The sequence below is a fragment of the Elephantulus edwardii genome, unplaced genomic scaffold (genome assembly GCF_000299155.1).
Source record: "Elephantulus edwardii isolate Elephantulus edwardi_28Jun2011 unplaced genomic scaffold, EleEdw1.0 scaffold00005, whole genome shotgun sequence".
Classification (NCBI taxonomy): Eukaryota; Metazoa; Chordata; class Mammalia; order Macroscelidea; family Macroscelididae; genus Elephantulus; species Elephantulus edwardii.
The window spans coordinates 31262647-31290066 of NW_006399755.1; the positions used below are offsets into that span (position 1 = coordinate 31262647).

The 27420-nt window shown below is 40.1% G+C and overlaps 1 protein-coding gene across 3 annotated transcripts in view; it reads right to left on the reverse strand.

The window, feature by feature from the left end:
• Positions 1-7680: 7680 nt before the first annotated feature.
• Positions 7681-27420, reverse strand: part of NFIA (nuclear factor I/A) — a 522110-nt gene continuing 502370 nt past the window's right edge. The window contains exon 11 of one of the 3 annotated variants that reach the window (XM_006879776.1): positions 7681-8767. In XM_006879776.1, coding sequence (XP_006879838.1) covers positions 8750-8767 — 18 coding nt within the window. In that variant the 3' untranslated portion in view covers positions 7681-8749. The remainder of the gene's footprint in view (positions 8768-27420) is intronic. The other 2 variants (XM_006879778.1, XM_006879777.1) reach the window with 2 other exon arrangements.

Genomic DNA, 27420 nt, shown 5'->3' on the forward strand with positions numbered 1-27420 from the left:
CTCAACCACATGGATTGACACAGTGACTGCCTCAGTGGGTCAGAGCATACCAGAGTTAATGATGATGATGATGATAGCACAGGATAGAACAGGGTTCAGATTTGTTGTTCATAGGGTTGCTGTAAGTCATAACTTGACTCGACAGTACCTAACAACAACAATTGTGCCCAGTAGACCCAAGACTGTACACTAAACCATAAAGTCTCAGTCTCTACCTCTCACCCCTGGTACAGTGTCCAGAACACTATTGCAGATGCCCAGTACAGTTTATAGGACAAAGGTGGAATGAGACTTCTTGGACTTGAATCGCTCTTTGTCACTTAGTGTAATGACCTCAAGTAAAATACCTCTCTCCCTCAGTTTCGTAATCCCTAAAATGAGGATAAAAATATAAGAAGGTGTGCTTTTTTTTTTTTTAAATCCTCCTAGGGTTGTTGGAGGTTAAATGGATAAAGACACGTATGTTGTTTATTTACTTATTTTCCCTGGTCTCCAAACCCACTTTTATCTAATCCGCTCAGAGACGCTAAGGCTGCTGTTACTTACTCCATAGTCAGATGTCCTTGCCATCTGAACCAGTTAATGTAGACATTGGCGAGCACCTGGGAGAAAAGGGAAGTCGGGAGGGGATGGTAGAAGGCAGTGGGACCTCTTTGTTTCAATTTCTATCCACAATACGGTATCAGCAGATGACAGCTGTACCTATAGCCTCCAGCTTTCAAGGTAGCTTTCCTACTCATTAACAAGGTACAAGTTGTTAACAAAGTTGTCACTGCTGAGCTCCCTGTTTTAATACTTGGTTGTTTGGAGGTTCCCCCCCCCCAGTTATATTTTAGTTGATTCTGACCTATGGAGATCAGTGCAATTGCTATACAGGGTTTTCAAGGCTCTGACCTCGCAGAAGCAGGTTGCTTCTATGGTGTCTCTTAGTAAGTTTGAACCGACTTAAGTTTTAAAGCATTTGGACCACCAAGGGATTCTATTGAAAATACACATCCAACTCTAATTGATTGAACCTTAAGTGATACACTATGTAAGACTCTTAGAACGACATAAGGCACATAGTAAGATGATGTGTCAAGCTCTGAGTTTGTCTAAACAGGTGAAAAGAATTGCCTTAAATCACTGCAAAGAATGTTAAGACAGTGCTAACTTAACACCCCAGTGCAGCAAGACTATCCTCTGGAGAGAGCCTTCTCCCCACCCCGACTCCACACCCCACACTCTGAACTGTCCCTCAGATTCAACCAGACCAAACGCGGATCTAAAGTAAAAGATGACACAGCTTCCGTAGCATTAGCAATTTTTTTATTTTTTCCTTTTTTGTTGCATAGGAAATGCAGTACTTGCTTCCAGTAATTGTATTGTAATGTGAGAAGGTGGTAGCACTAATGGTTGAATACAAGAGTTAAACTAATCCACACCAGCTCAAAAAACCTGTGGAGATTTAGTTGAATAAGAATGGACGCCCACAGTGATTCTCAACCAATTACAAATTTTCACAGAACACAGTAAAACTAAAAGGGTAACTATGAGAGTCAATACAAGTATACTAGAGGCACAGGGGGCCCGGCTCATAAAAACCAATTTCAAATCAAGTTATTAACACGGGTGTTGTTTAGATTTGCAACTCATCTCTTATTGCCACTGGACATGTCTAATTCTCTCCCCCTACAATTTGAACCCCCCACCCCCACCCCAGGTATCTTGACTGTGCAGATTTCCTGGTGTGGTGGGAAAAGTTTCCATTGAATTTGTCCCAGATAAGAGTTCAGGGCTGAGGGCAATTGTGTGATTGAAGATTTACCAGTAAAACTCTTCCTAAAAAACTTTCTAAAACCCAGTGATGCCTGCCCCTGGTCAGTTAGTATCTCAGTGGTGATGCTACCTAGACCATGAAGAGGATCTAAGACAAAGCACCAAGAATGGCACTGACCGGCTTTCTCATACTCAACATAGCCAGTGGCCTTGTGACTTTTGCTGAGATTCTATTTTTTAATGTTATTTTATATACTAATTTTTAAAAAGTGAAAATTAAGAGAGAACCACACAAAATAGAATTGGAGGGAAAAGCAGCTTTTGTCATTTTAAGAAGTTGAGTGTTAAAAAACAGCAGGCAAGCTAGGAGGGCTCACTGGGCACTATCTGGCCCTGGAACCATGGCAGCAAGTACAAAAGTTCACATTGTTTTTTCCACCATCAAGGTGCTCTGGTTAAGTGAGAGGTAGCATGACCACCATGTGTTCTTGTGGGACAAACACGTGTTGGAAATGGGCATTTTTTGTTGGTTGTGTTTTTGTTCCTTTTTTAAAACCAAATAGTACAGGGGGCCCACTTGTGAAGCTCATGATGCTTGGCACACAGGTGTCCTCCCCTCAAATGCTGCCTCTATTTGGTCACACTAAACTGTGGGTAAGCCCCCTTGCCTTTCTGCTATCTTCCATTCTCCACTCCCCTCACCCCACTAAGTAAGGGTTATGGTACCCTCCAGGGCATAAAAGGCAGATGGGTGCTGGCTGAGGGGCAAAAAAGGAATGAGATAAAACTGTTGAATTTGGAAGCAAGTAGTTTCAATTTTAGACAAAAAAAATATACCTGTGTGTGTACATATATATAAAAAATCCCGTGTTAATAGCAAACCTCTTTTTTTTTTTCTTATGAATCGGGCCCAAAGTTTGTACAGAGTTTTTATTTTTGAAGAAAATATTGTAACTGTGCATGAAACTAAATAGCCACGTGATTTCTTAACATTTTTTTCTTTTTTCATTTTTTTTTTTTTTTAATATGAAGAGATCTGGTGTGAAGACGGATCAAGCATGGGAACCTGGCTGAACATTGTCCATTAAGAAACCACGTCGGAATCACAGAGTAGCTTCAGTCTGGGGTCTGAGAAAACATCTCTCCCTTTGAAATGTCCTCTGAGTGTCTTTGTAGCACAGTCCTTGAAAGTCAAATGGTAGTTTTGAGACAAAAATCTTGCCAGGCACTGATTTCTGAAATCAAACCCCCATGCTTGTCCCCTAGGAAAAAGAAAACAAACAAACAAAAAACCCCAAACGAAAACGAAAACACAAGTAATACTGAATTTAAGTAAATGTATACCTCCAAAATACTGAAAACAGCTGAAATCAAGAAGAGACAGAATTTGCGTTCTTAGTGAAATACCTTTAAACCTAGCTGATGAGAACCAAGTCAGAAAAAAAGACTAACATAACTTTGAGTAATATTCATACAGTTCACTAAGCATTATGGAATAGCATGCATTAATATTGTACGGTTATTTTACATCACCTATACCAGAAGGTCCTGACTGACAGACAGCGAAGGCTACCGGTGTAGAAAAATCTTACTTCAGAAGAGCAATATAATACAGATTTCACAGGCACTACATTTTAATATATCAGGTATTATGCTGGTTTTCTTATAATTCTTTCTGTCCTAAAGCTGGCATTATAACAATGACCAAAAAGGCAAGGATTGAAGTAAACGGAAAGTAGATACCAAAGTTGATATACTTTTTTTTTTCTTCAGATAGATTAGTGCATAGTTCTCATGCAGATAAACACTGCTATGCATTTACACTGTTGGGAAGCAGAGTGAATTGAGCCCAAGTTGTCACATTTGTGTAAATCATTTTGTCAGCCTGTAATAGCACCATGTAATGGATTTGCATTAAACATTAAATTGATTTCAGAATTGGTGACACACTATTCACTACAGTTAAGTGCTATGGAATAGCTTCAATGTTACCTGCTATATATCAAAGCAATTTTCATCCCACTGCTTTTTTTATTGGAAAAAATAAAAGGAAAACATACACAATGCTAATTAGACGAATGCACAGCCTTGGACGTGGAGAAGGCAGAGCGGGTTTACTGTCTGACAGTAAATACATGCATTGGCTTCAAGACAAAATTGGCCTTGGAAGCGTGTTTGAATGGAAGCCCTGCCCGTTGGACAGTGCAGTACTCTAGAACGGCTTAGGTCCGATCTCATGAGCGTGGGTTGTGAGGTGCCACTGAAGCTCTCCTTACATTACCATGCCGGTTTGTTTTAAATTTGTTCTATGGAGGCCTCCTACCAAAATAGAACACAAGAAGGAAAGAAACAGAGAGAAGGAAAGAGATGGACAGAGAGACACACAAGAGACAGACATAGACAGCAAGAGAGACCTGACCACCACTAAACAGAGAATTCTGGAGACGTGATGCAAAATACATAAAATGACATTCTTAGAAAACCCTCCCCCTAAAAAAAAAAACAATTGCAAGGGAAAAAAAAGTTTTCTTAGTCCAGATTTTGTAAAGTTTTCCTGACACTGTTAACTATAAAATTCAAAGAACAGGAGGATAAGGGTTTGAAGAAGTCAAAGACAAACTTCTTGTGATGGGTTTTGCATATTTCTGTGGGCTGACTGAATACGGTGACTGTGGAAAGTTGGGTTCCTCTACACTTCAGCTGTTAAAAAGGTATTACACAAGCTTTGGGAAGTGGATCTGTCTGCCTATCTGTAGCCCACACCTGGCTGCGGAGTGGGATGATGCACGAACAATAAAATAGCTGTCATGCCAAGGGTTGAAGAAACATAAAAGTTCATTCTAATTTCACAGGAAAGGAAAAAGCTCTGAGATGGAGAAAGTGGCATGAGTGGGAGAGGCTCTAACCCTGAAGGATCAGAAAAAGAAAATTTTGGTGGCAAGGGTGTAGGGCTAGAAAGAAGAGTCAAGAAAAATGGTAAGACTTAGTGTTTGTGCCTCTGACTTCTGTTCCCAGACAAAGAGAAAACACGGAGAGTCATCTGCGGGACTTATCTTTGTCAATATTGTTAATGCCATTTGACAGAGGGGGGAGAAATCCAAATGTGTCTCAAAATCAAGGGCCTTCAAATGCTGATAGCTCTCAGTCTGTCTGTCTACACACCCCATGTAGCAAAGTCCTCGTCAAATATCTTTGCTTGGCTTTGAGTCCAAAAAATAAAGCACTCAGATTGTTGGTGTTTCTTTCCTGCTTGATCACAACGGAACTACAGTTTCCTGCTGCTTTCTGGACAATGAAACATGAACAAAAATGTAATTTAGTGTATTTAATACTTAACCCCTGTTTGTGATCACCTTAGACTGCCTCCCTAATGTTTTAAAGCCTTTAAAACATTTTTTTCCTGCAAATCTGCTCAGAGTTCCCTAATTTTAGCTTCATCAAACTTAATACAACAAAATACCTTCAAAAATACAGCATACCTGTAACGTCCATTTACAATGGTTTTTCAGTAGACCTACACTTCTCAAGCATAGGAATATGCTATACCATTGAGAGAGAGAGAAAAAAAAAAATAACCGTATTTAAATACTTACAAAAAAAAAAAAAGGAAACAGGAAAGTTTTAAACTTAAATCCAGTTCCCAAATGGGGATGGGGAGGGGAGTTAAAAGAAACAAAAGCAATTCTATGAACGCTGCCTTTATAATGAACAATCAGAAATTTCACTAGACTAATTTGACAGAAATTTTTCCTCATTTAAACAACATTACAAAAGTCCTGCATTATAAAATAGGGTAGAATAAATCAGTGTAATCAATAAAACTATACAACATACAAATTACATATCTTCTGAGTGGGCAGTTTATTCTCTCTCTTTGCAGTCATGACTACAACATGCTCACTAAAAACAACTAAAACTGCCCAAACTATTGCTTAGTTTGTTTTTTTTTTTAAAAAAAGGGTGCAATTTTATTGTATATACAACCAATTTACTGGTAATACCTTGTCTTATTTCAAGGTAATGACAAAATGTTTGTCTAGGCTTTTTTCCCTTCACTGTGAAGCACTGAAAGCTGCTATTTTTTTCTTTTTTTTTCCTTTTTTCTTTTTTTTTAGTGCACATATGTCATAATAAAGTAATGCCCAGCTAAGTGCTATTGGGGAAGGCAAAAGTATGCTGGCTGGCTATAGGAAGTGACACCGTACACTGACAATCACACCATACAACAGCGCCAAACGACTATTCAACCACTTATCAGACACATATGAAAATCCAAAATGTTTTATTTTATTTTTTTTTCCTTAAATAGAGAGAACCAGTAAACAATTTTCAGAACTTGGAAGTTTAAAAACGTGCATATAAAAATGGGCATTATATACTTTTTATTGAATGTGGATTGACTGCAGTCGGCTAAGAAAAATGGGGTGTGGGAGCTGAAGAAAAAGGAAGTTGTCTTTTTTTTTTCTTTTTCTTTTTTTTTCTTTAAGGCTTGCTTGTGAAAGGAACAGTTGTAAAAACAAAATTGCTTGAAGCAGGGTCAGCTTAGTGCTTCACAGTTTGACTGCTTCTCTAAGAGGAGCCCTTCCTGCGCACGTGCATTCAAAAAAAATCACAAAAAAAAAGTACAACGACAAACACCTAAAACACACTGCGTCAAGTGCAGCACCGACTTTGGTCAAATTAAAAAAAAAAAAAAAAAGAAAAGAAAAATTAATAATCGCTAAGCTTTTCCTACATGATATAAGCAGGTATTGCATATTTTCATATATCTGGGGGTGGGGGAAATAAAGGAAGACTCCAAATAAATTGTAAAATGCAGCAACATCCAAAATACTGATATTCTAAGCATCTACAGATCTCAGAATAGCACTGCCACTGACCATACAGGACAATAAAGACTACTCCTATCTGCGGAACAACTAACTTTCTATTTAGTTCTAGATGTTGAAACTGACAATGGCTGACATAAAAGTCACATTTACAAAAAGTGTCTCCAAATGCTTGACTAGGGAAAAACCCCTTTCAATAGAGGAGCATGTGCAACAATTCCACAAATAATCGCTATCCAGGGCAAGGCACATTGATATGGAATTTTTGTCTTCGTGCAAATTAAGGAAAAAAAACAAAACAAAACAACATTGTTTCGGGGGGGAAAGATGAGGAGCAAAGTGTCTTCCCAAGAATTTCAGTTACTTGATTGTATAGGACAGTAGTAGAACCCTTCTGAAGGGCTGAAAAACATAGTTTAAAGGCAAGTGCCTAGAGTAGGGATTACAATATTGTGTCTTAATGCACTCTACTTTATCCTACATTAACTATATAAAAATTAGTTACTAACACTAGAACATGCAGAGATTTTCTCTGATCAGCGGGGCTTGCCAACCAGAACGTATATATATGTATAGTATAGGAAACCTTCTTGAAGTTGCATGGGAATCGAAAGGGGTGCTTCGCTGTCTGGTAGAAAATTCACTTGCAATTTTTTTCTTATTTTTTTTTTTTACATAAGATACAGGACATTTGGGGTTGCAAACTTTTTTTCCCCCTAACAAGTATCCTTGATCTGAAAGGATAACTGCATTTGTATCAGTATGGGTTTCATTATTATTATTTTTATTATTTTTCCCATAGCCCATTCAGGGATGCAAAGGTCTTTAAAATTCCTGGACAATCTCTGGTACAATGAAGTGTCTGATAACTGATAAATCCTATGTTGCCAGATACATGTAAAAATCTTCAGAATTGGCAGAATCGATTATAGTGACTTCTAGCTTATAAAATTAACAGATATCATGATTTCATTTTAGTGATGTGCTTTGATAACAGAAAATAATTAATTAGCATTTAATGTCATTAACATATTGTGGTAAAAGCACCATTAGATTTGTTTTTTTGTATTTTTTTTGTATTTTTTTTAATTTTCCTTCAGTTTTTAAAGGGATACAAGTTTAACAATAAAAAACATAAAAAGCAAAAATAGCTCCCCTTTTTCTTGCAAGGCTGTTTTTTACCCCAATAATTTAGAGTCCTGGGGTGGAAGGACTTGAAAAACAAAAATAGAATTTTCAACAATCTCTATCTTACAAAGATATTTAGCTATCCAATGAAATTGCACTTTACTCAATTCAAAATTCGATTGTTTTGATTGATTCCTGTCAGTTTCTGTCAAAACAGACCATCTTCCCCATTTCCCTATGAATTTTTGTGTCATTGTTGAAATTGTTGAAAAAAAATGGTTGTTTTTTTTTTAAATGTTAAGTGCAGCATTTTGAAACTTTTAAAAAACTGAATAGTAGTAGTAGTAGTAGTAGTAGTTTGCCATTTTCAGAACTGTTCTGCAACGTGAGTGAATTCATTGTCCTTGCGGGCCATGTTACATACTTAACTGCTGACTGCTGAACCAAACCAGACTAAAAAGAAAAAAAATAAAACAGGAACATAACTGCATTTTCTTTTCCCAATATGTTACAGAAAACATTGCCCTTTGACTGTCCCGTAAGTTATATATTGCAGATCTCAGCTACTACAAAAGATTTAGTTCTCCGTGCACCTCTGGTTTGCTCGAGGATCACACCTGTGTGGGTAAATTCATGAAATACTGTGAAACAGCCAGGCTCCATACGGAAAGTGTGTTACAACGGGAAGTCAGTGAGCAAGGGTAAACCTTCTCCAGCCACATCACCTACTGCTCACGCCACCACGGAAACACTTCAAATGCTACAAAGCCCAACCATTTCCAGCACCATATGAGAAAATTACAACAGTCCCTAAGGTATTAAAAAAAAAAAAAAAAGAAAATCCCAAAAGGTTATGGCCTTTGCTGTTTGACCATAATGCTTGCTGTTTCCTTGCACAAGTTGATTTGAATCTGTTTTTCTCCCCTTCTACTGACAGTGAAGTTGTAACCGCGCTGGGTTGAGGTTGCGTCCATGTTACAGAGTTGAGAAGGGGTCAGGTGGTCTGTCTGGTGGATGGTGGGACGCTGCGACTTTTATCCCAGGTACCAGGACTGGAAGACAAGAATAAAAAGGAAAATTAGAAGAATGCTGTTGTTAGGTGCTGGCGAGTCAAGTGTTGTGAGGTGCTGTCTAGGCCTAGTATGGAGCACCAGCATCCTGGATTCAGCCAAGACATTGTCTTCTTACTACGCCCTTGGCTGGAAGGCTTTAGTATCCACCCAGGGCGCCATACTGTCACACCTTCAATGGCCTCTGATGATATTGCTGTTGAGTCAAGCACAACTCATAGCAACCCTATGAATGAAAGGCCTGAAGCTTTTCTATAAGTATCGTCATTTATCAAAGTTCATCATTTCCACAGGCATGTTGTTTAGGAAGTGGATGCCACTCCTGCTTCTAAATATAGATATACAATATTCCCCCCACAGAAAGTGCCTGTCCAGCAACGAAATCTAGATGTATACTAGGCATGAAGAAGAAAGTCACTGGGAAAAATAAGAAATGAAACACAATAGCAGTTTTTGACATACCAGATCTGATCTGTCTTAATTTCATTGCTGCCAAGTCAGAAACAACTCATGGCTGACCGACTATTGGGTTTGTAAATAACACTCAAGGAGAGTATATTTTCAAATGCATTGAAAATACATTTCTTTTAACAAGTACAGGATGATCAATTGTGTCTTGAAGAATTACCACCACTACCGGATGTCATCAAGTGGACTCTGACATACAGTGACATTATGCACATCAGGGTAGAGCTTTACTCCACAGGGTTTTTACTGGATCATTTTTCTGATGTAGATCACTACTCTTGTCCTCCTAGGTGCCTTTGGATGGGCTGGAACCTCCAATCTTTCAGTCAACAGCTAAGCACATTAACTGTTTGCACCAGCCAGACACTCTTAGAAAAGGGTCTAAACTCAAACTCATTGCCATCAAGTTGGAGCTGACACATAGTTGATCCTTCAATAGGTTTTCTAATGCTGTAATTGCATGGAAGGAGATTGCCCATATATCTCTCCTAGAGCAATAGGCATATTTGAACTTCCAGAGAAGCATTACCTTTGAGTTATGAACCACAACTCCTTCTGGACTACACCACCAGAGCTCTCTCTCTCTCTCTCTTTTTTTCCCCAGAGCCTCTTGATAGAAGAGAAGTGGAGGTAAAAAGAAAAAGTATTGAACTGGGTGTCCCGGGTGATCTTGAACAAGTCACAGCATCCCTCTCGGACTCTATTTTCTTGTATGTGTATGAGATAGAGATAGATTCTGTGAGGTCAAAATATGCTTTTATAGTTCACGGTTTTACAAAATGAAATTTAATAATCAAGTGGTATCAAAATTTTACCCTATTAATGACTATATTTTGAAAGACAATGACATTGCATGTCTACGTTCATATTCTCATTCAGTCAATAATTATCCAGAACCTTCTATAGCCTACTGGGTCCAGTTACCATTTTCTCTCAAAAATCCCTAAGTGATACGCTTTGATTAGCTACCATCTGGTAATCTCTCACTCCTTTTGCTGACACTCCTCTCTCTGTTAGCTAAATAAAGTCACAAATTATGGAGTTTCTCAAGTGAAATAAAAAATTATAGCTTCTGACAATTTTTCCTCTACATGTATTGTTTTTAGATGTTGTATAGGTTCTGATTCATGTTATTGCTATATACCATTCAGTGGGACCCAACTCATAGTGGGTTTTCCGAAGCAATAATTTGAACAGGCTTGCTCCTATCTAGCAGTTAGTGTACTTGAACCACATACCTTTGTGTTGGCAACACAATTCTTTGCTACTAAGCCACCAGAGCTCCATTCATAGCCACTCCAATACTTCATCCTTACAATCTCTGCTGTATTTGAGCTCATTATTGTAGTCACTGTGTTAATTTATTTTACTTAGTTTTCCTCTTTCACTAGCCCTCTACTTTACTAAGCATGATCACTGAGATATCTTGTTGAAAGCTCTGTACTTATCATCACTCACAGAAAAAAATTATCTAATTCTAGTGAAAGCGAAAGTTTTGGGATTCTCCAAGTTGACAGTATCAGAAAGAGTTATATTTGGGGTAATCCATCCTTATGCAAGAGATCAAACTAGATAAAATAAGATGTCCTTGTATCGCATGGTTAAGTGATAGCTACTAGGAGGCTAGTATAAGACTTCCTGGTCACACAGGAACCTTTGATACCCAAAAAAAGTTTATTAAAAAAAAAAAAATGTAAGCCTAAGCTGAAAAAAAGCACTCATTCTGCATACTCTTAAATGTTATTCTTTGACCACATGCATTGAGGACCACAATAAAGCCTCTTGTGTTCTGAAAGGAAATCATGTTGGCCAGTACACATGGCCTAAATCTAACTGGACAAAACAAGAAAGAAGAGAAAGAAAGGAGGAGGCGGACAAATCCCAAGCTGTATTTTTAGCAGGCGATTCTCTCAAGAACGCTTTCACATCGACTTCTGAGCAGTGTTCTCTCTTCAGCAAAACAGTCCCAAACTCTGAGTGTTTAAAATTTCTGTTCTCACACTTTCTGAGGCAGTTGTGAAATCCGGGAATTCTTAAACAGATGCGAGGCCTTGGTTTTGGAAGCAAAGGCTTGCGAGCCAGTGCGTCAACAGGGGGAGCAGTTTTCCGTACCACAGTTCCCGGACACGACCTCCGCATACTATAAAACCTGCAGTGCCTCTGCACTAGTCTTAAAAAGCAAAGCAGAAGGGGGAAAAAGTTTCTTCACACATCTTACTATTCAGTATGTGCCTTGCAGACAAGGTTACCCCAGAGCAGCTCTGTAATCCTTCACTGAAATAGGCTTTATTGATTGCTCTGGTCTATTGTTCTCTTTTCAAGTCCCCCAAGTTCAAGTTCATCCTGGTGTTACATCATGTCTGGTTGCTAGGAGCAACCAGACAGACCCAGACGTGACTATCATTAGCAAGAAACCCTCCGCTCTCCTCCCACCAACCTTCCAGTGGTTCTGACGTAGCAGGCCCACTGCAAACACATTGAAGTATTTATTCTGCCTAATTTATGACCTACACAGCAAGCAAGACCCCCACTCCAAAAACCAACACTGTTGTATATTTAATTAATCTGTCTTTCTCTGGCACTTGGGAAAGTTAGACAAAAGACTAATTATTGTGTTTCACTCTCCACACTTTTCTTTTGGGGGGTGGATATTTGCATGGGAAAGAAACTACAAGGGCCGGCATCACACCCCCCCTTTTCTTTTTTTTTTGCCCTATTGACATTTCATGAAATACTTTAGCTGCTTAAGGGAATTAGAAAAAAAAAATGCAATGTGAATGTTACTTCTTCTGAGTTGGTATTCAGTAACACAAATCAACTCATGACATGTTTAAATTTAAATGCTAACCACACACTCTCAGAGTTACTTTAAAGGTTAGTTTTTAATCAATAGAACTTGCTGACTCTGGGTTTTTGAGCTGCACACTGCAGCGCTGGGGCTTTGTCTAATGTTAAAGCTTTCAAACTTTTTTTTTCCTTGAGATGATTTTTAGCAATGATTTGCAGACACAGAGGCTATTGTGCTCTGACCAGCAACAAGTCCATAGAGGAGTCGAGCTGCCCTGTGGTGGGGTGTCAACATGGCTCCTGAAGGCCCGGGTTGGGGGTCTTTAATAACCCATGAAAAAAACTTAATTAACCCTTTCAGGCCCGAGTTAAACCTATTCTTAAACTTTTTTTCCCCACTCCTGTAAATTGACCATTAGTCCTCATTTCAGCATCACACTAATCTTCATGACAATTAACCCAGCTACTTGACCAAGAGTTTCCAAATGGGAAGTTAGTGAAGGGAACCCTGCAGAGAACTTTATACTTGGTTGGGTGTAGGGGTGCCAGTAGGTCTCTGATTAAATAATTTTCTTGCAGAGACTGCAGAAAAGCAGTTAGAATTACTTTTAAAAAATTATCCATTTCATCAGGTTTTCTCAAACTGGGTAACTGAAGACACTATGCCTTTGTGACAAGCGGAACATTTACAGAAGTGTAAAGCTCTCCAATTTCTATAAACTTCTGTAAACTTAATAACATCAGGTGGACAAGAGCAAGGTTAGAGATCTCTCCTTTCTCTTATAATTTACCCCTCCTCCCTTAGAATGTCTATCATGCAGGCAGAGCAAGTTCCAAAACATACCTAGAAGAATGCTTCCGAATACATTCTACCCGGGCCATATATAAAGAAGACCAAGGAAATCAGGGATGGGTAAATTGCTGGGGTTGAGTAATCAACGACGGGGGGGGGGGGGGGGGAATGTTGACACATTTAAACAAAACTCGTTGGTGGAGAGTTAAAACATTGTCTTCAGACATTTACTGACGGGTACATTTATGCTGCATATGTTTTCTGCCTTCATACTTCACAGCCCTTAACCTAAGCTACTGTAACCAGATGGTCTGCAAAGGGATCTCTACACTTCTCTGCGGTGCTTCCCAATATTACAATACAATAGAGGATGATGTTATCACGATTGTTTTACATTAAGGACGTAAACACAGGGCTTTGATCTAGCTTTTTTGGTTCCCCTTCAGAAACTTCCAGCTTAGTTGGGAGTTCTATAAATCCATACTCCCACAAAGGCTCTAGTTAAAATTACTCTATTACATTCACAATTTCTACAGTTTAACTGTGCTGCGGAGGAAGGGGTGTGTGTGTGTGTGTGTGTGTGTGTGTGTGTGTGTGTGTGTGTGTGTGTGACTGTCCTCTTTCAGCATTCAAGGTGAAACATCAAAAGGAATCTGCAGTCCAGGACAAGAGCTCAGCTTTCTTTTTCTCCAGTCAAATGAAGAAGTAATCTCATCAGGTTGGAAAGTGCTGAGTAAGGATTTAATAAAGTGCCTGCAGATGTGGCGTCTCTAAGGTATTCAACTCATGTAATGCAAAACAGCTCCACACTGAATGTGCTTATAAAATTTCATTTAACCATTGCAGGGCGACTTTTTTCCACCACCCCCTCCTCACTGTTCTCTAAGGAGTTTTATCACACTTCCTGCCCTTTAATTTACAGCTCCATGAAAGTTCGAATCCTGTCCTGCCAGAATTCTGGAATACTCACAGTAGTCAGGTTTTATGAACCATAAACAATATTTATCAGACTGCATCCTAAACAGGCAGCCTGAGAAGGCAGGAGGTCCCTTCCACTTGTGCTATGTTCTTTCTTATGTCTCAAGACACACAGACTGAGGTCATCCTCCACATCTGCTCAGGAGGCCTATGAAGACAATGTGGCACTTGAAGGCCAATGACTTAACTCCTTAGCCAACAATGTACAACTTTGTATACGCTCTGTTCACTAAGAGGGCAAGATGTATATTTTAGAAACAAAAAGAAATGTGAGTTAGTTTGAGATTAGATTTAATTTAGAATAGAGGAGGGTACTGAGGGGATGGAGCATGAGGGGGCACAGAGAAAGGGGAACAGACTGTGACATGGCTGAATCTGTTTTTCAAATTAAAAAGTTAAACAAAAGGCCTCAAGGGCAAAGTTTAACACTGCGGAAGGAGGTTGTTAATGTGGAATCCAGAACTGGGTGTGACACTTTCTTCTCTGGCAAGGTGGGTTATTTAAGGACATTCACATACCAAAAAAAAAAAACAAAAAAAAACCAAACAAACCAAAACCCACAAAAAAACCTGGAAGCATGAAAGTACAGGGAGCCATGTCCCCTCACACCAGGCCCCAGTGTCCATCTTGTCCCAAAGGGAACACTGCTAGCCAGTGCTGCTCCAGCCAGGGTGGCCATTTCAACTTCTGTCTTGAGCAGATGCAACTTTTCTGCTGGGTCATGCTAATCCAGTTAATAATTTCTGGCTTCTTGCTCTAGTTTGTATGAGCTGAAATAAAGCCCACTCTTTAAACCAAATGAGTTGTCCTTGGTAGATCAGCCAAGGGTCTGATACTACGAACCTTCCTAGCACAGTGGAAATGGAAAGGGCCTCCAAGGGCATGCACAGCTTTTACCATTAGCATAAACCACTTAAGAGTAAAGCACTCATTTGGTAAGTACTAAAGGCCTACATCTCACCATCAAGAAAACAAAGATTGCCATCAATGGGCCAATAGGTATCATGATAAATGGAGAAAAAGATTGAAGTTGTTAATGATTTCATCTTGCTTGGATACAGAATCAACACTCTTGGCACCAGCAGTCAGGAAACCAAAAGATAAGATGGGAAAATCTGCTGTCAAGGATCGAGAGAGTACTGAAGAACAATGATGTCAGTCTAGAGACTAAGGTACACCTGATCCAGGCAATTGCTTGCTCTGCATCTGATGGTTGGACAATGACTAAAGATGACAGAAGAATCAATGCCTTTGAGTTATGGTGTTCGAAAAAGAATATTAGGCATGACATGGACTTCCAAGAGAACAAACAGGGCTGTTCTGGAAAGATCGTAGGAGGCAAGGCTTTTGAAACTCCGTCTCACATACTTTGGACATGTCACCAGAATGGACCAGACCTAAGAGAAGTACTTCATGTTTTGAAAGGCATAGGGTTAACACAGGAGAGGAAGATCCTAGATGAGTTGGATTGACATAGCGACTGTAGCAATGGGGTCAGGTGTGTCAGAGACAGGTTGGCTCAGGACAAGATAAAGTTCAGAGCCATTGTTCATGGGATTGCTAGGGGTCATAGTCAACTAGAAGGCCCATAACAACAAGAGCCTAATATGTGCTTGGTGCTAGATGATTATCAAGTAAATATGGTCTTAGCTCTTAAGGAATTTCTACTCTGGGGGAAGAAGTCAAATTCATTGCTGGAGCATAATAACTGACTCATAGCTGACACTCTAGTGGGCTATACATTACATGGCAGGAGACTGTCCACCTTTCTTCTGAGGGCTGACTTCTAAATACTTCAAGATTAGCTCTGGTTAGGTTCAAATTCACCAGATGTTCTTTGGGAGAAAACCATACAATCTCCTTCTGTGTGACTGACAGTTCCCAAAATGCCACTGGAGGGCCAACTATGAGTAGGTTCCAGCTCCAAGGCAATGAGTTGAATTTTGGGGAGCTCTGGTGGCATAGTCTGTAGGGGGTTGTGTTGCTAACCCAAAGGCTGAGAATCTCTCTGGTGGTTCAAATCCACCAGGAGTTCTAAAGGAGAAAGAAGGGCAATTCACAGGGTTAGAATTCCAGCAGAAAGTCCGGTATAAGCCAGAGTAGACTTGACAGCAGTGAGAATAACAGAAATCCTTCAAAGTACCAGGTACCATGCTTGGCTCTCTGTTGTTATTAGTTACTTTTGAGTTGGCTTGAACCATGAAAATGCCAAGCACAAGCAAACAAAGTACTGCCTGGCTCTGTGCCATCCCCTTGATGGGTAGGGGCTTTGCACTGGCTAATTCCCAGAAGTAGATCAGGCCTTTCTTTCTAGTCCAACTTATTATAGAAGCTCCCCTAAAACCAGTTCAGCATCACAGCAATACACATGGTGCTATTAACAGATGGGAAGTGGCTTCATATGAGGCTCATTAGTTAGAATTTGAACCCCAGTCTTCTGCATGGAAGGCTAAAATGTTACCACTGGAACACCATGAGCCCTTGCTCATGTTATGCTCTTTATAAACTGAAGCTGATTAAAGAAGCTGAGCATGCAGTGTCCATAAGATACAGGACTGGGTTTCACTTTTACATTTACTGGTTATTCAGCTTGAAGTAAGCCAGTCTCTCCCCTTGAGACCTCAAAGAACTATGACAACAGTTTCATGAGAAGAAAGTAATGGCTTACATTGGTTTCTCCTGAAAAGGGTGCTATGCGATACGCAGGTGTTAGCTATTGGTGTTGTCAGCCATAGGCTTTGATCTCTGTAGCTATTTTTTTTTCCTTGTCTGATTTTATTAATTAAAGAAGGGCTGTTTTCAATAAGTCTGAATTAAGACTTGTTTATTGTGCAGGAAACTATTAAAATATTAATGGTTGTGATTGCCACCCCCTCTACCTTTGAGACTTTACCTTTTCAGAACTTGTACTCAACACTCGTGCTGTTTTAAAATTCTTCCAGATTCCCCCAAAAGCCAAAGTCTTTCTCCCTGCTGGGCCTTGGCATATGTGGTGCTCCACTCATTAACTCGGCCAATACTGACTAGTCCTTGAGTTCTCACATGAGAATTCTTTTCTTCTTAGGGGTCTTTCTTGGGGCTGTTAGATACATTTCCCCTCTTGCTGTCACTGAACTATAATTTCCTGTTTTCCACCTCAAGCTAATGGACTATCTTTTCAAATGCTGCATCCCTAATATCTTGCACAGTGGCTGGTCCCAAAAAGGGCCTTCAAGAAATACTGTTGAATGAATGAAAGAAGGAAGAAACATGCTATATTTAAAGATCTCAGAGCCTCATTCAGTTACTTTAAAGAAGAGAAAGTCAGACATCTAGACAATGGCCTCTGGCATGGCTAAGCCACATCCATCTCATGTCACATGTCCACATCTTCCAGAGTGACAAGTACTTGCCCTAGAGGGACATCCACCTCCACGGGCTGCCCTGGGTAGTTCTGACTGGAGATCTATTGCAACAGGGCCAAATGCAGCCAAGAGCGTCAGTAGCATGTGCAATAGTTTTGTAACATGGACTGCTGCCTACTTCCTACAAGCACAGAGGAGTTGTCCAAACCACCACTCCCTGGAGAGTGACTGTGCTGCTCCCAGCCAAGACCTCCGTTTTCGTTCAAACCTCAAGATGGGAAAACACTAATCTTTTTCCCAAACAAGCCACCCAGCACCTCCAGACCTTAAGAACACATGCACAGTCGTTATTCCGAGTGGTGTTCCAACGTCCAGAGTTTTCACTCTATTCCTACTTGTTTTAATGTTTCCCTCCACTCTTCCTTTATCGTTTTACCAGGTCATCTTTCACTGTATGAAACCAAATACTTCTGCATTATTGATTGCACTCTGGTCCACTGACATTTGCCGATGATTTGCTGGGGTAATATGTCAGGGAGCTCTGGAGGGATCGTCCTTAGGTAGGGAACTGCTCTGTTAACCCAAAGGTGGCACCTCTCTGGTGGTTCAAATACACCAGCTGTTCTATGAGAGAAAGATGGGCCATCTCCGTTAAGTGTGATTTCCAGTTTCTGAAAGTCCACTGGAGGGTCAGCTGTGAGTTGGTTCTCACTTGATGACGATGAAAGTGTAGTATGTATGCTGAGGAGTAAGAGCGAGGGTTTCAGAGTTGAAATGAATGTGATGCTGGTAACCAGTGTGGTGGTGTTGCTATGCGCCGCTTAGTACAAACTGACTCACAGCTAGCTTACCCTCCAGCAGGTTTCAGCAGCAAACAGCAGAGGAGGAGACTTCCTATCTTTCTCACCCAAAGCAGGTGGTGGATTCGAATGTCTTCAACTGCATTCTCTCACAAACCAGTTGGTGATTTTGGGCTGGCAGCATAACTCTTTACCACTAGGCTACCAATGGTCTCTTGTTACTAGTTTACTAGTTGAGTAACTCTTAGGCAGGTCAGTTAGCAACTGTGAATGTCAGTTTTAGACAACATAAAACAGAGCTCACTTCATCACTTTTTAAAAATGTGTATTAACTAAGTTAATATCTGAGCAGGGGCAAGTACCGAAAAGGAGAAAATCAGGGCAAATGTGGGGTTTCTTTAACCAACAAATACATACAGGGCCCTATAGGTTCCCAGAAGATTTGAAGAGGATCAGTTTCTTTGGAAATTAAAAACTTAACAAGGCAGTTTTCTCTTAATTAATGATACAATTTCTTGGTTAAAAGTAGCACCTCTGTCAGTTCCATTTCCCCAGCTGCAAGAGAAAGTTCTTGAGAAAATTAAAAAGGGGGGGGGGAAATCTGTCTTTAATTGCTGTATTAAATCAGAGCAGCGAATCCAACAGCACAAAAGGAATTGGCTCAAGTTTATGAAAGGCATTTGGGCCTCTGCCTTGTGAGGCTGAACTGCAAGCTGTGGAGGTTGGGGGTGCGGGGGAGACAGGGGGAGGGGGTAGTCAGGCAACCAAGTGGGACAGAAACAATCCTATTTTGGTTTTTGTTAGTGAATGGCATACTACATAGATCAGAGACTTCTTATAAAATACAAACCCCCACTGTACACAAAGCACAGGAAAATGTGAGGAAAAAGGGAAAAACTAAAAGCAGCTTAGGGTGTGTTAACGCTGCTATTCTGTCAGCTTAAAGAGTATTTTATGCTTGATCAACAGCTCTTTTTTATTGTGCTTTCCTTTCATTCATTCAAGACATCAAAGCCCGGCGCCACCAGTGTACCTGCCCTTCTGGAGAAGCTTGGAGGGGCTTCTAATGAAGCAGGACTCCGGGAGACGGAGACCCCCGTGGACACCGCAGTTCAAAGGGAATATTTCAACAATGATTACATTTTGTAAATCTTTTTATGAAAGAGACAGCTTATTTCCTGCTTTTTCATGAAAAATAGATTCTCCCCATTAAAGTGGGCCCACGCCACGGAAGCGGCTTGAGATCTGAGGTGCAGCGTGGAGATTAAGGGGAGACAGGATGATGGAATCATCCAGAGCCCCCAGCTCCTTGACAGCACTGGCGCTGCCCCGATTTTCTGGGTGTAGCGGGGACGTGCCCTGGATGGTGCTGCTGTAGCAAGTGCATCAATGATAAAGTTTAGAGTTTATTTGTCCAGTTGGGCCTGGTGTTTTTCTACTTTTCTTCTATTTTGCAAAGTCCAACTGAATATGTGAACCTGTCGGGTCACTCCTCCTATCACACAAAAGCAAAAATAAAGATGCTGGTTACAGATTGATTAACTGCTGTATATTTTAATGTCCTATCCAATGGGACAAACTCTTCTCATAGGGAAGTTAGCCATAAAAGACTAGCTCTCCTCTTTAATTTCCAATATTAAAATAATCTTTTCCCCTTTTCCTCCTGTTTCTTAAGTATTGAAGGAGTTGGGGGAAGAAGGGAAGGAAGGGGATATGATTCTCCAGAGAGCTATAAAATGGAAAAAATGCATGTTTTCTAGACATCAGATCCCAAGTTTAATTAAATGCCTGTTGTCTAGTAAGTGCAGACAGTCACACTTGGGGTTGGCCCAATGGTGGCTCAGGGAGGGAACCTTTTTTGTTTAAAAGGAGAGGCGTGGGAGTGTAGGTCAGAGCTCAGCAGAGCATGGCCACATTATTATAATCAGTCTACTTCAGTCAGGATTCCCAAACCTTTCCTTCCCCCAAACTAAAAAGCTCTTCCCAAACATGACGGGCTCACAAAGCACCTACCTACCATGTCTATTTTACTGTTCTGATTATGCAGGTAGAAAAATTCCACAGCAGGGATGAAAAACATTAAAATAAAACATTTAAAGTTAGTTAAAAAAAAATTACCCATTGGATGCCTGTAATAGAAGATCAGAACATCTGGCTCTTTGCCCAAAACAAATTCCCAAGCTAACCTTTCTAGCCAAGGAACCCTCCAGACACTGGAGGGCATCTGCCAATGTTAGACTCTTTCGCCCCACTGGCGCCTCTCTGCATGGCTCTTTCCACAAGTCTTTACTTCTTAGCTCTTTAATCCTGCTGTTACCAGCCTCAGTCCCCACTCTTTGCTCCTTTCCAGTCCCATTTCCTGTCTCCTTCCACTCCCCAAGAAAGGCTCTCCTTCCCTTTCATCTGCGTTTGAGCCCCCAGAGGACTTCAGGCAAGTCCCCTGCTCTCTCAAAGGCTGTACAACCCAACATTCCTTCCTCCTACATTCACTGGTTAGAGAAAGAACTGAAAGGGAAAGTACTGCACTGCAACTCCAATCACTTGGTTTAGCACTGGAATTCCACAGCTTCTGGAGGAAGCCAGGGGCATAAGGCTGAGGGATGGAGTTTAGACAGAATATGGAAGAGGTTATAGCATCTCTGCTTTCAAATTTGTGAGAAGAGAGAGTGAGGATACAGTGAACCTAGTCCATAAAGCACAAACAAACATTTTCCTGGTGTTTCTGATAGTCATACAATGTAGAATTTAAGTCTCTGGTACTATAACCTGACTTTTTCCATGTTGATTTTCAGTGAGGGATATCAACTATTGACTCCTGCCAATAACACGTCTACACTGTAGACTAGGAAAAGTTGACTTCTAGGGACTAGCAGGGAGTCCCTACAGTGACCAGGACCTAATTAAGTTCTAAAAGAGTCAAAAGCTTGCTGTGCAATCAAGCAACATTGGAAGACTTCTCTGATTATACTACAATTTCCATTCCTGTACCTTTTATGCCTTTCTAGTGACACTGGTTTTAGATTTTCCTAGTTCCTCTATATACAGCTAGTTGCTATAGAGCATGTCCCTCCTGATGGCCGTCACTCCATGTGCTGCAGACAGAACTGTTCATTAGGATTTTCATGGCTGTGACTTTCATAAGCAGATTGTCAGTGCTTTCTTCTGAGATGTCCCAGGCTGTGTTCAAACTGCCTATCTTTTAGTAGTTGAGCATACATCTTAACCATGGCTGCCATCCAGGGACTCCCTGCTGGTCCCCAGAAGTCAACTTTGCCTAGTCTATGGTGTAGATTTGGTATTGTCAGGAGTCAAGAGTTGATATCCCTCACTGAAATCAACATGGGAAAAGTCAAATTACAGTAGCAGAGGCTTAAATTCCATGTGTATGACTATCAGAGACACAAGGAGAATGTCTTTTTATATTTTATTGACGATGGCATTCGACTGTGGATTATAACAAACTATGGGTAACACTGAGAAGAATGAAAACTCCAGAACACTTAAATAAGCTTATACAAAACCTATACCTAGACCAAGAAGTAGTTATCTGGAGAGAGCAAGGGATAATTGCATGGTTTGGGATTGGGAAGGTTGTACCTCAGGTGTATTCTTTCTCTATACCTTATTCAACTTGTATGGTAAGCAAATCATTCAAGAAGCTGGAATTTATGAAGAAGAGTGTGGCATCAGGAGTAGAGAAAGACTCACCAACAATATGCATTACACAGATCACCAATTTTGCTTGCTCAAAGTTAGGAGGACTTGAGGCACTTGCTGCAGAGGATCAAGGACTGCAGCCTTCAATATGGATTACATTTCAACATCAATAAAACAAAAATCTTCACCACTGGACCAGTGGACAATATCATGATAGAAAGAAAGAAGACTGAAATTGTCAACAATTTCATCTTGCTTGAATCCACAATCAATACCCTTGGAACCAATAGATGGGAGATCTGGAGAAGTATAACATTGGGAAAGACTGCTGTCAGGGTCCTGTTCAAAGTCAATGATGTCAGTCTAAAGACCAACGTGCACTTGATTCAAGGAATAGTCTTTCTAATCACCTGATATGTGTTAGAGAGCTAGACAATGAATAAGGATAACAGTGAAAGAATAGATGCCTTTGAGTTGTCATTTGGAGAAGAGTGTTGAATATACCATAGACTGTTAAAAGAACAAACAGCTATGTCTTGAAGAAAGTGAAACCAGAACACTCCTTGAAGGCAAGGATGGTAAAGCTTCATCTCTTGGGTAAGTTCTTAGGAGGAGCTGTTCCTTGAAAAGGGACATCATGCCTATAAAGGTGGAGGTTCAGCAAAAGAGAGGAAGACACTTAATGGATGGATTGACACAGTGACAAGAGCAATGGGCTCAAGTGTGTCAGAGATGATGAAGATGGCACAGGATAGGGTTGAGTTCAGATATGCCTGTCAGGGCTAACTTAACTTATCTGAAAAATAGGCCTAGTTATAACAGGTTTCACTGCACTTTGAGAGCATGAGGTGATGTGGAAATCCTGGCCTTGGGTAGCATCACTATGGAAGGCACTTAAGCAATATGGGCTAAGTGGCTCATGAGGCAACTCCTCTAGATAAAAAGTGACTGACTCCCCAGGGCTAAGTTAAAGCTCTATAATACAGACACTTAGAAGTCATAAACTGGACGCCAGTGAGCAAAGCTTCCCTCTTTTTTTCTGAAAATGCAGAAGGCTTTAGGATTCTTTTGCAGCAAAACATGTCATTGTGAAGATGTGACTTGAAAACAAACCCATATGTGGGAGTGCGTTGTTTAAAATGACTATAGCATGCATCCACATGCCTCTGGAAACTCTATGAACTCTGATAAATGTTGATAGTTGCAGAGGCGCTTCAGGCCTTTTGTTCATAGGGTTGCTAAGAGTCGTGCTCAACTTGAAGGCAATCAATAACAACAAACAATATATCCTTTTAAATATAATTAAAATTACTATATATTACTGTTGAGCCAGGACTGACTCTCCAGCAGGTTTTGGGTTTTGTTTTTTTTAAAAATATTTTTAATTGATTTTCATATAGTGCTTTTACAACATGCTTAATTTATATATATTTCCCTCCTACTAGTTTATTTACAAAATTCAACTATACAAATTTGAACAAAATCTTTCCATTTCCCTCACACCCCCACATCAAACTGTACAATCCAATTACTATACCCCCCCTCCCTCTGCACATCCATATCCCTCTGCTTCCAGCCTCTCCCACCCCTCCTGGATCCTTATACTCATTCTACAATAACAGTTTTATACAGTATTTAACCTTGTGGGACTGAGTTCAGGCAATAAACTGTTCAGGGGAGGAGTGTCCATCTTTCTTCTGTCATACATCCCTACTACAAACAGATACTCCCTGAGCATTTTCAGGGTAGGTGAGAGGAGAGCTTCTTGCAGGGCTGGGTGTGAGGTTGGGGTGGGAAGTTGTCTAAGAGTGAACATCCTAATTGGATATAGCAGTCTATACGGAGGACCTGATCAATCTTTTGCACATAGAAGTAACATAAAGGATTGGCAGAGCTACTTGGCTTCTCTGTTAGAGATTTATGCTTCTTGGAGAGAGGTAATATCATTCTAACACAGATAATTTAATTCCTGTCTATCTATTTAGTATTGACTGTTGAGCTGGAGGGGAATCTCACAAGCAGAGATTGTTGAAGTCAGATTCAAGAATGTGTTTTATAAAATCAAGCATGCAAATAAAACTACTCGCTTTGTCTTCAGATAAATCCTCTGTGCCTGTGCTCTCCCAGTAACTGAGATTTAAAAAATGAATTCAGTCTCTCTTGATATCTCTCTTTCTTTCTCTCTAATACACACATACACACAGAGAGAGAGTGCACGCGTGCTGGTTTGGAAGTTATCAACTTCTAAAATAACTTTATTACTTTTTAATATAACCATTAGACACAGATGGTTTTACATGTTTATTAACTTCTTAAAATATTTTTTCTTTCATTATGCATGTGCCAGATCTGTTTGTTGCTTATTTTTCAAGAATGGTGATAATTTCTAACATATATTTAAAATACTTACTCAAAATACTTATTTTTTGCAAGATAGTAATCACTCAAATTTTATATATGTATTAAATAACAGGGAGCTCTGGTGGTTCCCTATTATATAATACACAGTGGTAAGGAGCTGCACTCACTGTCAACTCAAAGGAAAGGAGTTTGCCCCAAGGGAGAAAAATGGGCATCTCCTCCAATGAGATTTAAAACTCCTGAAAACTTGCTGGCGGATCAGCTATGCATCGATTCTGACTCAACAGTACATAACAACAACATATTGTACACGATCTTGTTGTTGTTGTGTGCTGTAGAGTCAGAACTGGCCCATAGCTGACCCTCTGGTGGGTTTCAGAGGCAGTTAAGCACACAGGAGGAGACTGCCCACCTTTCTCCCATGGAGTAGCTGGTGAATTTGAACCGCGTGCCTTTGGGATTACAGCACAGCTTCTTGCCACTTTTATGTACATATATATTCTCTTTACTGTTTGTTTAGCAAGAAAGGTGTGAATTTAAAATTAGATATATTTGATATATATTTAAAATGATATATATAATTTTCATGATCACCATATATATGCATAATTTTTAATGATCACCATTCTTACCAAATAGTGAAAAATAGAATCATGTATGTATGCGAGAAAATATATTTTAAAGATTCAATAAACATGTGACAGTTATCAGTCTTTAATGATTTTATTAAAATGTAATAAAATAATTGTAGAAGTCAGTAACTTCCAAACAAGATGAGTGAGGGGTGTGTGTGTGTGTGTGTGTGTGTGTATGCATGGCCCTTTTCATTCTGATTCTGCACTAACCAATCATGCCATCCTAGTAGACAGTGCAATTAAAACAACAAAAACAAAAACACCCCAACTTTCAGATTCTTCTCTTAAGGAACTAAATTTTCCAAGTTATAATATGGCCTCCTTTCTACTGCATCAGCCTTCCTATGGGTCAGGAACACATTTACAAGTTCAAATTCTGTTTTAAACTAAACGCAACACTCCAAAGGAGTTTATATCTGAGCCTCATTTGCATGTGCTCCTTCTGAACTTTGCCGGCATCAGTATGCTAGTTTCCAAGGCTTGGGAGAAGGAATGTTTTACAGTTGGAAACTGTACTTCTTTCTCAGGCATTTCAGACTCAGAGGCCGGGAAGCACTAAGCTTCAGTTAATATTGAAAGTTTCCTAAGGTCTACTGTAAAGACAAGGAGAAAGATGTGGCAGGAGCTAAGAAAGCTGGATTGCTTTAATTTTTCCTATAAATTAACATTGCAGTTGGGAGGTACATCAATTGAGTAGAGATGCATATTTCAGGATTTCAGAGCCATGGCTTTGGATTTCCTTGCAATCGTGTTCATTCAGTTCCTTACACAAATGGTTAATGCATACTTTAGTCCTTCCAAATATAAACACCAGCATTTGCTTAAATTGTTTTTCTTTATTTTTGCCTTAGAAATGTAGTCCAAAAGTTGGATGAAGAGTAATATCCTCAAACTAGAAGGGATCCTAATGTATACCAAAACCCTCATGGGACAAACAAAAATCCTTCAGGGAGCTGCAGGTCAAGGCAGGTACACCAGAGCAGAAGTGGCTCATTTTAGCTTATAGCTTTGATGAAGTGATGCTCACAGGACACCAGAGAGTTAACTTCAAGAAAGTCAATTTCCTGACTTATCAGGAAGGAGTCAAACTTGTTGGAAGCAAGTCTAGTAGTCAGTTTCTAGTTTCCACAGAAAGTAGTCAGGGTCTGAGAGGAAAAAAATGGAAAAGGGGATCGGAGAAGCAAGAAATAAGAACACTAACACTATTACTCTCTGGATCTGAGTGTACATAGCAATGAAATGGGCACAGCAGTAATGAACCAATAATACTAATTATAATTGTTGCCTTAGAGAAAAGACCAGGAGTTGCATTACAGTTACCCTGGAGCAGCTCTTTCCTGGTAGTTTCTGTGGGTGTGCCCAGCACACTTCCCAGGGCTGTGGCACTCCCAGAACCCCAAGTTCAACAACTGCATCTCATAGGTATTGAATCAGATAAGTAGTTCAAAAGAAAGGGTTACTTTTAAAGCAGGGCTTCCAAGTTAAAAACACAATGCTTTAGAGAAGATGACACAGGGGGTCAAAAGCCAGTGAATCTGGCTCTCAGCTTGTACTTCTCTCAGACGGGGATGAAGGTCACCTGCCTAACATGGTGATGTTGAGGGTGAAATGAAGTAACACATGAGAGTACTCATCACACATTAATTTTGGCTTGTAGCTGGATTATGTAGAGCGCTGGTGGCACAGTGTATAGAAAGATGTGCTGGTAACCCAAAGGTTGTGCTTTTCTGTCTGTCTGAAAATCTATCACAGCTCTGAGGGAGAAAGATGGACAATCTCCTCCTGTCATAGGTACAGTTTTGGAAACTCAATGGACAATCATCTTTGATTTGGTTGCAACCTGAAACCAATGAATTTTGAGTTTGAACTGAATTATATGTTCCAAGAGGGCACAGTTGATACTTATTTTTTTTTAAATGCTATACTCCTTATAACATATAGTAGGGAGCCCTGGTGGCCTAGTGTGCAGGGAGGTGCACTGCTCACCCAAAGCCTCAGTTCACCTCTCTGGAGATTGAAACTCACCAGTGGATTCACAGAAGAAAGATGAGCCATTAAGAACCTAAGAAACATAATGGGGGCTCAGTTATGAGTCAGTTCTGACTCAACAGTCATGAGTTCTAGCATGTAGTAAGTGTCCAAGAAATGTGTGCAAGTCATTGATCTGGGTAAGACAGAAGCTTCATCTTTATATCTTAAGTTTATGTCCCATCCTTGATATCTTTCACTCTCATTGCCATCAAGTTGCAAGTCAGACCCTTCAGCAGATTTTCAGAGGCTAAATTGCATGGGAGGAAATGGTCCATCTTTCTCCCTCAGAGTAGCTGGTGGATTTGAACTGCCCACCTTTGGAATGACAACACATCTCCCTATCTACTATATCATCAGAGCATCTAGGTACAATGGATTAAAGGAATCATGAGTACGCTAACCTCATGCTGTGCTTTGGGTTGTCCCCCACCCCCTCCATCACTCAGCTAAGCCAAAAGAGGGAGCTTGGCAACCTAGCACCAAAATGATTAAGAATTCTCAGTGTCCAAATTACATAAGACACACAATTCGAAATTGACTCCATGGTGTCAAACAACATGCTTCCAAGTAAAACCACTTACCATTAAAATAGGACGTTTCCTCTCCTAAATAAAGGATATGAATAAAGTGGTAGAATTCACTAGCCACTTAGATAGTCTCTGAGAGACAAAGATGATGTTAAAATTGATTTCTTCTTCTCTTTTAAGTTCTGTGTCAGAATTTTCCATGAGCCCTTCTCCTTTCAGGGTATCGGTTGCTCTTGTGTCATCTTTTGTGAGTG